Source organism: Siphateles boraxobius, unplaced genomic scaffold (assembly GCF_051911475.1).
Source record: "Siphateles boraxobius isolate OS27281-9 unplaced genomic scaffold, OSU_SipBor_1 61, whole genome shotgun sequence".
NCBI lineage: Eukaryota > Metazoa > Chordata > Actinopteri > Cypriniformes > Leuciscidae > Siphateles > Siphateles boraxobius.
In genome coordinates this window covers 3633805-3647653 of record NW_027509188.1, presented here as the reverse complement: position 1 = coordinate 3647653, position 13849 = coordinate 3633805, and the positions used below count along the sequence as shown (strand labels likewise).

Below are 13849 nucleotides of genomic sequence, written 5' to 3'. Positions count from 1 at the left end.
ATTGTCACATATATACACATTGCCAGCTGTCGCCGGGAGCAGATGCAGGGTCATTGGCGGCAGAGGCGGAGTCATTGGCAGCAGAGGCGGAGTCATTGGCAGCAGAGGCGGAGTCATTGGCAGCAGAGGCGGAGTCATTGGCAGCAGAGGCGGAGTCATTGGCAGCAGAGGCGGAGTCATTGGCAGCAGAGGCGGAGTCATTGGCAGCAGAGGCGGAGTCATTGGCAGCAGAGGCGGAGTCATTGGCAGCAGAGGCGGAGTCATTGGCAGCAGAGGCGGAGTCATTGGCAGCAGAGGCGGAGTCATTGGCAGCAGAGGCGGAGTCATTGGCAGCAGAGGCGGAGTCATTGGCAGCAGAGGCGGAGTCATTGGCAGCAGAGGCGGAGTCATTGGCAGCAGAGGCGGAGTCATTGGCAGCAGAGGCGGAGTCATTGGCAGCAGAGGCGGAGTCATTGGCAGCAGAGGCGGAGTCATTGGCAGCAGAGGCGGAGTCATTGGCAGCAGAGGCGGAGTCATTGGCAGCAGAGGCGGAGTCATTGGCAGCAGAGGCGGAGTCATTGGCAGCAGAGGCGGAGTCATTGGCAGCAGAGGCGGAGTCATTGGCAGCAGAGGCGGAGTCATTGGCAGCAGAGGCGGAGTCATTGGCAGCAGATGCAGGGGTCATTGGCAGCAGAGGCGGAGTCATTGGCAGCAGAGGCGGAGTCATTGGCAGCAGAGGCGGAGTCATTGGCTAAAGAGATTTAGGGAAAAAACATTCTTAGAAAAATACTGTTAAATTTATAATTAAAACTATTATATTTAAATTTATTATAATTATACATATTACAACACTTTGTACATTTCGGTGTGGCAGAGGAGTCATCATTGGCCACAGAGACGGGCTCCACGAAAGAAGAGGCGGAGCCATTGGCCACAGAGACGGGCTCCACAACAGAAGAGGCGGAGCCATTGGCCACAGAGACGGGCTCCACGAAAGAAGAGGCGGAGCCATTGGCCACAGAGACGGGCTCCACAAAAGAAGAGGCGGAGCCATTGGCTGTAGAGGTTTAGGGAAAAAAACATTCTTAGGAAAAAACTGTTACATTTATAATTAAAAATATTATATACATTAGAATTACACATATAACAAAAATGTTTACAGTCCGGGCTGGTGGCTGCAGAGAAGTCGTCGGCCGTAGAAGCAGAGATGTTGGCCACAGAGGCGGGGTCCACGACCACAGAGGAGAAGTTGTTGGTGGCAGGGGCTGAGTTGTTCCAGGGGAAAAAAAACATTCTTCTTAGAAAATTATAAAAGCGTTATTCATTGTAAAATTATTATTCTAGTGGTGATTTAATCATTTCAAGCACCTTCAGCATGCATGGTATCGGCTTAACTGAACACACTATGTTTACTACTAACCACAAAACATGTAATATAATATAGCTGAATATTCCTGTCATTTGACATACATTACTTTGACACTATCACCCATGGCTGATAACCGAAAATATCCTAAGTGCAACATAATTTTAAATAATATGTTTTGTGAAAAGTGCTAAACAAATAAACCTAAATTAATGTATAAGGAGATATTCTAATTATGTTTTACAGTGAGTTATGTTTTGTTTAATGATAAAAAAATAAAACATCTAGACTGCCAGTAATTATGCCACTGCATGCACTCTAAAATAATATATTGAGTATGACATCATAACAACGAACTTCTCGACAAGTCAAAGAGTAAATGAGTAGTTAAGGACCCTTTTCACATTTATGGGGTTCTCAGAAGCGGAAGTCGCCATAGTTGGGTAAATTTCTAAATTGGTGAATGGCAACTACAACAAATATATTTTATAATATAATTATAAAATTGCTTTTCCATTTGCTCCAATAGCAAAATAAAAAAAAATCCATGATAGCATTTCTATGACTTTCCAAAAGAGGAAAAAAAATATCGAGATTATGTTGGTCAGAAGAGAGTGAAGGAATACAACTTTGTCAAATGTTTAATTTAGTTTCATATATAAACTGAGAATGTTCTGTAACTTGAATTTAGCATTCAGCTGTGGAGCACGAAACTCCTGTCTTATTCTGTGTCTCTATATACAGCTGTCAGACGGGTTTGCTTTCTATTGTAAGTTAAATGAAACATGTTCGTGAAACTCTTGGAGACTCTCGCGAGCTTTTGTCTTAGCAAGAGAGAGTCCTGTCATTCCTGTTCTGGAGTCTCAGGGTTTGAATAGGTTTTTTCCCTCTCTCTTTTAATACAGGTTCCTAAACCTGTATATGAGTTTCCACCATCACAATGTAATCCCTCCCTCTTATAATGTATATATATTACAATGTTTGACTCAAGAAGTCAGACGATGTTGGTATGACTGCAGCGACAAGCAATAAAGAACTTCTGCTTGGAAAACTTCCTCCGTCTCCTGGTCTGAGCTTCTAACTTTTCTACAAGGAAAAAGTTCACTACAAGAGAAAGATGTCTTAATTTGACATCTCTCCCTCAGCAGTTGAATTAGAAATACTCACACAGCAGTGTTAACTATTTTTTTGAAATTTCATTCCAAGGTAACATTACAAATATTACAGAGTATATACACCAGTCAGGCATAACATTATGACCACTGACAGCTTAAGTGAATAACACTGATTATCTCTTCAGCACGGCACCTGTTAGTGGGTGGGATATAGCAAGTGAATATTTTGGCCTCAAAGTTGATGTGTTAGAAGCAGGAAAAATGGACAAGCGTAAGGATTTGAGTTTGACAAGGGCCAAATTGTGATGGCTAGACGAGTGGGTCTGAGCATCTCCTAAACTGCAGCTCTTGTGGGGTGTTCTGGGTCTGCAGTGGTCAGTATCTATCAGTGGTCCAAGGAAGGAAAAGTGGTGAACCGGCGACAGGGTCATGGGCGGCCAAGGCTCATTGATGCACGTGGGGAACGAAGGCTGACCCGTATGGTCCAATCCAACAGACGAGCTACTGTAGCTCATATTGCTCAAGAAGATAATGCTGGTTCTCGTATCGCAGTTTGTTGTGTATGGATCTGCATAGCCGCAGACCAGTCAGGGTGCCCATGCTGACCCCTGTCCACCGCCGAAAAAAACAACAGTGCACGTCAGTGCACATCGTGTGCATCAGAACTGGACCACGGAGCAATGAAAGAAGGTCGCCTGGTCTGATAAAGCACATTTTCGTTTACTTCAAGTGGATGGCCGGGTGCGTGGAACACATGGCACCAGAATGCACTATGGGAAGATGGCAAGCAAGGCAAGATGCTCACGTGTCCACTGTTGGTTTTTCGGCGGTGGACATGGGTCAGCATGGGCACCCTGACTCGTCTGCGGCTATGCAGCCCCATATGCAACAAACTGTGATGCACTGTGTATTCTGACACCTTTATATCCAGTGTTGGGAGTAACGCGTTACAAAAGTAATGCATTACAGTAACATATTACTTTTTGCTGTAACGCAGTAGTTTAAGTCTTACTTATCAATTTTCAGTAATATTTTACTCGGTACATGTTCAGTAAGGCTTGCGTTACAACAGACTTTTGGTTTTAATTGTAACAACAAACAACAACAAAAAACAGCAAGACCGCGAGACATTAACGAATGAAAAATGCAAGTAGGCTAAATTACCTGTTCGTGGTCAGTCAATAGCCGCGAGTGGTGTCCAAGTCTGTAAATAAAGAATAAATGGCAGCATCTGATATATTTGTATAGCGATTTATTTTTTACAGGAGTGCCGTGAGGTATGTATTCGGCCTCTGTGCTCGCGCCGGCCAGTGGAAAAGCGGCTAATGGTGAAGATTGGATGAAGAAGACTATACATTCGCGAGATGGACGTATGCGCATTAGGCTATTCGTTCTGTGTTTTCTTTCAAAACAGTTAGGCTATGTTAATGTGGTATTTTTCATGTTTTCATCACGCAATCATGTTTTTGATGCGATGGTGACGCGTTCATGTAAGGGTGGCGGCGCTGCCGATAAAGCACCTAAAAGCTGTCACAAAGAACCGGCAAAAGCAATGATTATGAATATGTCAAATATAGCAAGGAGACATTTTAATTGTTTATTAATAAAGTCAAGATGAAGTTGACGATGCTGCCTAGCGATCTTCGCAGTAGTGAATGCACCAGAGAGAAATGCACATTTCATTTCATAAGCAGAGAGCAGTCTGTTTTCTTTCGTTTTGAATTGTTCTGTTTACAAGTAGACGTTTCAATATAGATATATTTTTCAAGTCCGTGAATAGGCTAGGCCTACCTTATACGCTGAGTTTCGGTTCATTTAAGAGACGCGCTCCAGTTCACGCGCTTAAATCCAGGCAATTGGTTGACGAAACATTGATTAAAATTAAGATACAATTAATACAAAACGAAATTCACTTTAAAGAAATGGTTTGTATGTGTAAGGTCTCTATGAAAGTTTTAAAGCAGTCTTTTAGTGCCGCTTCAGAGCGGTCGCGTCCATAACGGAGAACTGTCACGTCTGTATCATTGTTTTTTCCTCATAAATGCGAACACGAAAAATAAAATAAAATGAATATTTTATGTTCTGTGGAGAGCCAAACCTTCTTCATCCGATTTGCGCAGTGTAATTCACAGAATTACAAAAAAAAAAAAAATCGTTTGCCTCCTAAAAGTTAAAGATTTTTTTTGTCACGCATGACTGTCTATTTCCCTAATATTAAATATAAAACGCATGTGTAGACTGATATTTTTCCAATGTCTGGACTCCTTTCAGGGAGGAGCCTATGGATAAACAGACGTTTCAATATTTTGGTATTAATGCATTTTCTAAGAATTTTTATTTCAAGTTTTGACTGCAAATGTCATGTCCATAACGCTGGAATTCCCAAATTTTAAATAATTTATCCTCAAGTAGTGTTGTGGTGTAGGTCTACGTATTTTATAATGTAAGTTAACTTCAGATAATACTAATAGTAATTTAAAGATGTGGTAGCATTGGATCTGGATGGTATGGATAACGCTGTGAGTTGGAAGGGGTGTGTGGCGATTCTGCAGGTTCGTGGATCTGAGTGTCGCGATTTCGGTTTCATATGATATGGCATATCCTTACAGCCCTAGTCATTTTAGAATGTTAAGTTCTACTCCTGTATAGTTATTTTGGTGAAAGTAACTCAAAAGTAATACAGGAGTAATGTAACGCATTACAATTCTGAGACAGTAATATTGTAAGGTAATGAATTACTTTTAAATAACAGTAACAAGTAATATATAATGTATTACAGTTTGGGAGTAACTTGCACAACACTGTTTATATCAGAACCAGCATTAACTTCTTGAGCAATTTGAGCTACAGGCAGTGTGATGCTTTGGGCAATGTTCTGCTGGGAGATGTCAGAGGTCTAGTGGAGTCCATGCCTTGACAGGTCATGGCTGATTTGGCAGCAAAAGGGGGACCAACACAATATTAGGAAGGTGGTCATAATGTTATGCCTGATCTGTGTGTATATAGACAGGTGCTGGTCATATAATTAGAATATCATCAAAAAGTTGATTTATTTAATTAATTCCATTCAAAAAGTGAAATTTGGATATTATATTCATTCATTACACACAGACTGATATATTTCAAATGTTTATTTCATTTAATTGTGATGATTAAAACTGACAACTACTGAAAATCCCAAATTCAGTATCTCCGAAAATTAGAATATTACTTAAGAAATGCAAAATTGACTTTCATCAGAGAACATAACTTTGGACCAATCAGCAGCAGTCCAGTCCTTTTTGTCTTTAGCCCAGGCGAGACGCTTCTGACGGTGTGTTGTTCAAGAGTTCAAGAGCAGCTGAAACCCATGTCTTGCATACGTCTGAATCTCCCCCACATTTTTGAATGGGTTTTGTTTCACAATCCTCTCCAGGATGCGGTTATCCCTATTCCTTGTACACTTTTTCTACCACATCTTTTCCTTCACTTCACCTCTCTATTTATGTGCTTGGACACAGAGCTCTGTGAACAGCCAGCCTCTTTAGCAATGACCTTTTGTGTCTTGCCCTCCTTGTGCAAGATGTCAATGGTCGTCTTTTGGACAGCTGTCAAGTCAGCAGTCTTCCCCATGATTGTGTAGCCTACAGAACTAGACTGAGAGACCATTTAAAGGCCTTTGCAGGTGTTTTGAGTTAATTAGCTGATTAGAGTGTGGGACCAGGTGTCTTCAAAATTGAACCTTTTCACAATATTCAAATTTTCTGAGATACTGATTTTGGGGTTTTCATTAGTTGTCAGTTATAGGCTAATCATAAAAATTAAAAGGAATAACCACTTGAAATATATCAGTCTGTGTGTAATGAATGAATATGTAGTCAATTTCAGTGTATGTAGGTGAAGGAAGAAGAAGACAGGGTCGGTGAACTTGGGACTCGCACTTTATTTAGAACAAAAAAAGAACAAAAGAGAGGTGCGCTCGTGCACCTTCACCGTAGTGTACCACTACAGCACTCGAATACGAAAACACTCTGCCCGCTGTACCAGCTCTCGCTGTATGTCTCCAGCTCTCAAGATTCAGTCAAACGATTACTCTTCCGTTGCATAAATAACTCAGTCCATTCAGTCAAAACTCTTTCCAATCCGTCGGTACACTCAGCTGGTATCGGCTGCGGGGCGCGTGCGAGTCCCAAGAGCTTCTCCCTCTCGCTCTCTCCTTCCTGGCAGCTTATATGCGGTCTCCACGCCAATCACTGCAATCAGACACAGGTGTTCATCATCTGCACTTGACCCACTTACTCACCGCACAGCTCGCTGACTCGTCTCTCGCTACAGACTTCGCGAGACCACGCCCCCCACGCCACATACCCCCACCGCCCGACTCAGGCCGGGGAGCCGGGTGAAAGCCTGCTGACACTGCTCCGTCCACTGGACCGTATCTGGTGCCTCCTTTTTAGTTAGATCAGTCAGCGGGCTAGCGAGGTCCGAATAATTAGGCACAAACCTTCTGTAATAACCCGCTAGCCCCAGGAACTGTCTAACCTCCTTTTTGGTCTTGGGTCTCGGACAGGTCGCAACCGCTGCCGTCTTATCAATTTGGGGACGCACCTGTCCGTGACCCAAGTGGAAGCCCAGATACCTTACTTCCACACGCCCAATCACACACTTCTTCGGGTTGGCTGTGAGCCCCGCCCTTCTCAGCGTCTTCAGGACAGCACGCAAATGCTGCATATGACGCTGCCAATCGTTACTATAGATGATAATATCATCCAAGTAGGCAGCGGTATATGCAGCATGCGGCCGGAGAATTTTGTCCATCAGACGCTAAAAAGTCGCAGGAGCCCCGAACAAGCCGAAAGGAAGGGTGACAAATTGGTGTAAACCGGACGTCGTTGTGAAAGCTGATTTTTCTTTGGACATGGGCGACAAGGGGATCTGCCAATAACCCTTTGTTAAGTCCAGTGTCGAATAAAAACGAGCACTACCCAGCCGATCAAGCAATTCGTCAACCCTCGGCATTGGATAAGCATCAAACTTAGACACCGCGTTCACCTTCATAAAGTCCACACAGAACCAAAACTATCGGGCTCGCCCAGTCACTGCTGGACTCTTTTATTACCCCCATATCCAGCATAGCCTCTAATTCGTTCTGAACTAACTTTTTCTTGTGTTCAGGTAAACGATATGGGCGGCAGCGCACCACCACACCCGGATCCGTCTCAATGTGGTGCTGAATGAGGTCCGTTCGGCCAGGCAGGGGCGAGAACAGATCAGCAAACTCCGCTTGTAAATTTTTAACGTCAGTGAGCTGGGAGGGTGAGAGGTGATCTCCACCAAGAGCCAGCGCGAGAGATTGTGATTTTGTGGTCGCTTCTGGCCCGAGATCCTCCTCTCCGCTCACTACCATCGCCAGCATCACTGACTCGGCCTCAACCCACTTTTTGAGGAGGTTGAGGTGATAAATTTGATGTGGTCCGCCCCTATCTGGGCGGACCACATCATAGACCATAGATGCATCTAATTTATATCTGAATGCGATGATAATTCCGCACTTTCGATACTGCATGACGAGTTGGTCACAAGCATGTAAAACAGCACTAAGGTCCCTGGAATCATTGTACAAAAGATCTCTTAAGATTCATGACAAGAAATCTAGGTTGTTTCATCATTGTCATATTCTTAAAAAACATAGTATTTTAAGTTTTGAAAATACAGTCATATATTCAAATATCTGTCTTTTGTTTAAGATAATAAATGGTACTGCAGGCCCTCCGTTAAAAAGGTTTATTTCACTGAGCTCAGAAATTGCAACTAGAGTCACTCGATCCACTGTCCGGGGCGAGTGTAGGATTCCTCAGTATAAAACAGCATTCGGCAGCTCAGCTTTCTCATGTGTGGCCATCAGACAATGGAATCAGTTGCCAACGGAGCTGACCACATGTGTACATTTTAGCACTTTTTCAGACCGGGCCAAAAAATGGCTTCTTTTAAAACAAACATGCTTGCATAATGTATTGTAATTGACGTGTATGTGAGAGGGTATTTGTAAATGAATGTTGAAGAATGAATGAAGGGTGTGACTCTTTTTCTTCTTCTTTTATTGTGTTTTTTTGTGCTGTTTTTGAGAGGAATGATTTTATTAATATGTGTATCTGTTGACATCAGCCTGCCCAGGGACTACAGGTGAAAATTAGCACAAGTGCTATAACCTGGTAAAATGCATCTCTCCTCTTAAGGTTAATGTATATTTTGCATTATCCCTGTTTAAAAATAAATAAAGGAAAAAAAAAAAGAAAAAAAAAATCTGTTCGAACCACCTCATAATTGAGATCGCTAACCCGCCGTGTGACCTCAAACGGTCCTTGCCACTTGGCGAGTAATTTAGAGCTGGAAGTAGGGAGTAATACCAGCACTTTATCTCCCGGTGCAAATTGACGCAGTCTAGCCCCCCTGTTGTACAGCTGACTCTGCCTGTCCTGGGCCTGTAACAAATTCTCCATTGATAGCCGCCCTAAAGTGTGGAGTTTTGTTCTCAGGTCCAAGACATACTGAATTTCGTTTTTAATAGCGGACGGCCCTTCCTCCCAAGTTTCTCTAAGAACCTCCAACACCCCGCAGGGCTGACGCCCATAGAGAAGCTCAAAGGGGGAAAACCCCGTGGAGGCTTGGGGGACCTCGCGTTCAGCAAACAAGAGGGGTTCTAGCCACTTATCCCAATTTTTGGCGTCTTCGGGAACGAACTTCCGAATCGTGGACTTCAAGATGCGATTAAATCGTTCCACTAACCCGTCTGTCTGTGGGTGGTTTAACGATTTAACGCCCAATAATTCGTAAAGTTCGCGAATAGTTCGTGACATAAACGCCGTGCCCTGGTCGGTGAGAATCTCCCTAGGGATTCCCACCCGGGAGATTAACGAGAAGAGCGCGCTTGCAACACTTTTGGCAGAAATGTTACAGAGCGGGACTGCTTCGCGCATTGCGTAATCCACCAGGACTAACGCAAAGCGGTGCCCACGTGCTGACCGTTCTAATGGCCCGATGAGGTCCATACCAATTCGTTCGAAGGGGACCTGCATTAATGGAAGGGGGCACAATGGTGCTTTTGGATTGGCCGGTGGATTCACCAACTGACATTCACGACAAGACGCGCACCACCTGCGCACGTTCTCGTGAATGCCCGGCCAAAAGAATCGGGCCATGAGACGGTTTAGTGTCGCCGTTTGACCTAAATGCCCGGCCATTGGATTACAGTGAGCCGCCTGAAAAAGCATTTCCCGGCGGCTCTTAGGAACTAACAACTGTGTTGTATCTTCTTTTGATTGGGTCACCCGATACAACTTATCTTTCAAAATACCAAAGTAGGGGTAAGAGAGCGGTTGGTCTGGGTGGAGTACCTGGCCTTCGATAGAACGGACCTGATCAAACGCACGTTTTAACGTCTCGTCCTGGGACTGCTCCAGGGGAAAATCATCGCGCTCTGTGAAGATGGTTCTCTCCAGAGCACTCCGTTCCCCCGCAGCAGAAGCCAGAGGTCCCGGCTCAGCATCTCCCACCTGAACAACCGCTGTCTTCCCCTTGTTTTACTTTTCCCAAGAGGCATCCGCGCACAAAGACCCCAATAATTTACTAAAAGCAGGCCAATTCGTTCCCAGAATTAGCGGATGCCGGAGGTGCGGGTTAACTGCTACCTCAACTCTATGTTTTTGTCCCCTAAATTGAATTACCACAGGCATTATAGGATAACTCACCACCACCCCGTGCACACACCGCACCTTAACCATGCGGCTGTTATCCAATGCCCCAGGTTGAATCAGGCTTTGATGAATGGAGGTTTGGTTGCAACCTGTATCCACCAAAGCCTGATAGGTACCCCCCTTGATACCTACTGGTATCTGGTACAGGCCAGCTCGGGGGCAGCCTGCGGCGCGTCGGGGACCCGGATCAGTGTCCCCACCTCCATCACCGGACACCGGTCGTTAAAGTGTCCTGGGTCCCCGCAGCGCCAACAGGCTGGCCCAGGCCTCCCTGCCGCCCCAGTGGCGGGAAGCGGGTCAAGGGATTGGCGTGGAGAGCACGAGGCTGCAGAAACCGGGGCGGAGTGGTCGAGCGACGCCGTCCCCCTGGGTGGGGCCCTGGGGGCCACCTCTTTGCCGGCCGGGGCATCAGCCCCCCACGAGACCTGGGAAGGGGGACAGGTTTGGGGAGAGAAGGGGACGAGAGAGAGAGAGAGGAAGAGAGAGAGACAGATGGGAGGGGCTCGCCGACTCCTGGGCATGCCACCATGTGATCCTCCGCCAGTTGGATGCCCTGGTCCAGCGACGTCGGGTGGTGGCACTGGACCCACTGTGCGGTTTTCTTGGGCAGCTTCGCGATGAACTGTTCCAGTACCACCTTGTTGATGACATCCTCGACGTCGCCTCCGTCGGCCATCAGCCATCTGCGCCAGGAGTCCCGGAGCTGCTGCGCCATGACGAAGGGCCGGCCGGACTCGTCCAGGCCCAGGGACCTGAACTGCTGGCGATGTTGTTCCGGGATCCGGCCGACCCGCTGGAGAATGGCGCGCCTCAGGTCTTCATAGACCAGGAGATTCTGGACTGGCAGTTGGTGGGCGGCTACCTGCGACTCGCCTGACAGCAGGGGGATGAGCCGCAGGGGCCAGTCCGCTCGGGGCCATCCCCGGGCCTCGGCCGACCTCTCAAAAAGGTCCAGGAACGCCTCCGGATCATCCTGGACCCCCATTTTATTGAGAGGCAGGGGCGGGGCCGAGGCCGTAGCTGGATTGGGGACGGCCCGAATCTCCCGGTCGAGCCAGCTCCGGAACAGCTCGCGGTCTTCTTGCTGGCCTTGGAGAAGCAGCTGGAACCGTTGATCTTGCTCCTCCTTTACGGCTAGCAGGGCATGGTGTTGTTCCCTGTGAAGACCCGCGAGCGTTTGGATGAGGTCCGCAAATGGCGTTCCAGGCGGGTTCTGCATGGCGGCGGCGGTCTTCTCCTTCAGTGTAGTCAATTTCAGTGTATGTAGGTGAAGGAAGAAGAAGAAAGGGTCGGCGAATTTGGGACTCGCACTTTATTTAGAACAAAAAAAGAACAAAAGAAAGGTGCGCTCGTGCGCCTTCACCGTAGTGTACCACTACAGCACTCGAATATGAAAACACTCTGCCCACTGTACCAGCTCTCGCTGTATGTCTCCAGCTCTCAAGGTTCAGTCAAACGACCACTCTTCCCGTTGCATAAATAACTCAGTCCATTCAGTCAAAACTCTTTCCAATCCGTCGGTACACTCTGCTGGTATCGGCTGCGGGGCGCGTGCGAGACCCAAGAGCTTCTCCCTCTCGCTCTCTCCTTCCTGGCAGCTTATATGCGGTCTCCACGCCAATCACTGCAATCAGACACAGGTGTTCATCATCTGCACTTGACCCACTTACTCACTGCACAGCTCGCTGACTCGTCTCTCGCTACAGACTTCGCGAGACCACGCCCCCCTCGCCACAGAATATAATATCCAAATTTCACTTTTTGAATGGAATTACTGAAATAAATCAACTTTTTGATGATATTCTAATTATATGAACAGCACCTATATATATATATATATATATATATATATATATATATATATATATATATATATATATATACATATATATTAAAAAACAAACTTTGTTAGATTTACCATGTTAATAACTGTGGAAATGCATCATCGCAGTCTGTGAAAAAGGATCATTATAATAGGAAGAGCTTTTCAATTGGTAAATGCATATGTACAAATAAATACCTCTTACAACAGCCTCATAAAGTCTCTGCATGACTGGTACGGAGGGATGGCCCTGAATGTTGACGTTTTTAACTAAAACTTTTGTGGAGCGATGCTTGCCTTTCTGTGTTGTAATGAAGAGCATTGGTGAGAAGCCCAGTAATTCCAACTTATGAAGCTGAGAAGAGAGAACAAAATGTTTTAGGCAAGAGTACATAGTCAAATTAAAAACTATGCTCTTATCCACTATCTACTCAAATAACTGGGTTTTTACTATGTATAACTAACTTACTATGGTAACTTACTATACTACAATCTACCACAGTATAAATAGGCTAACTGTGGTAAAAAAACATGGTAAGATTTTTGTACTATAAACACAAAATACCACAGAAGTAGAACAGTGGTAGTTACTACTTCCATTAATTATGAATATAATAAAATGATCGAAGATCTGTCATGTTATGTGGAAGCTTATGCTAGTCTTTAATCACCTGCTAATCACCAGTAACGTTAGCCTAATGTGTTAGGTTGAACAAAAATAATGTAGCCTAATATAGATGACCAATTTAATTCAGAGAACATTTAGAAGCTGATCTGGATTAATAAACATATAATAAACGTTATATCGAACACCAAGACACCGTCTGATAAATACTCACGGAGATGTGGCGTGTAAAACTGTTGATAATTATCGCGATTTTGTGCGAACTAGAATTGGGTCACGCTTCTTGAATGCGATTAACAAAATCGTAGGATATAGTACGATTTAATCTATTCGTATGAATTAGTACGAATTCGCCGTTACACAGGGGTGTGTTAAATGGGATGAACAAATCGTACGATTTCGTACGAGCCAGCTCGTATGATTTATGATTCAATAACAAGAAATCGACTTGCATGATTCATTTAAATTAATCTGATTGATTCTGCATGAGTCTGAAAGGGAAACTCTTACAAACGCATATGCAACAAGGTCAGCCGCAAAAATAACTGTTCACGCCTTTTTAGTGTCTTTAATAAATCCTGACACCAAAAGAGGGTTCATGCTGGTTCAACCTGTTAGTAAATCTGACCCATGGAAGCTAAGGATGTATGTACCTCTAGTAAAAAATAATCCGGATTTTGAAGGGAGTCCAAGATGGTCCTGGCTTTACCATGTATTTTATGGCTTTAACTCTATCTTCATATTTGTATGGAGGCCACATACAAACATTGTCCCTTACCCAATTTTGGGGGACAACCTCGACTTCATTTGTTGTTTCAAAGATTACGATATGATACATTGTCTGAAAAAAGAGTTGCAATTAATTTTATACTTAATTTAGATCTAATACATATAAATGCCACTTACAAAGCATGTCCCACAATATAATCCAGAAATGGTGTTACTGCTTCTCAAGAACTATGTACATTAATTGGTGATATTATTAAGATGTGTGAGTCAGAGGGAAGACTGCAAACTTGTCTCCCAGAGGCAACCTCACACACTTCTGCCAGGGCTTTGTGAGCTCAGTAAAGTGCATCACTGTTGACAAATTGGACACAATGAATACTCCCATGTTTCTGGAGTCAAGAGGGTAAGTGTATAAGGCCTCTTTCTCTCTATATTCTTGAAACATAACATACTCTTTACCCCCATAAGCAATGCTGTTTT

The 13849-nt window shown here is 44.6% G+C and overlaps 1 protein-coding gene across 1 annotated transcript; it reads right to left on the bottom strand.

Moving 5' to 3' along the window:
- Positions 1-723: 723 nt before the first annotated feature.
- Positions 724-13240, bottom strand: LOC143718426 (uncharacterized). The gene is made up of 5 exons (XM_077209487.1): positions 13196-13240; positions 12214-12370; positions 1140-1244; positions 832-1036; positions 724-730 (listed from the first exon to the last, which is right to left on the bottom strand). Exons 1-5 carry the CDS (start codon positions 13238-13240, stop codon positions 724-726), a joined length of 519 nt encoding a protein of 172 aa, XP_077065602.1.
- Between the last annotated feature and the right edge of the window lie 609 nt (positions 13241-13849).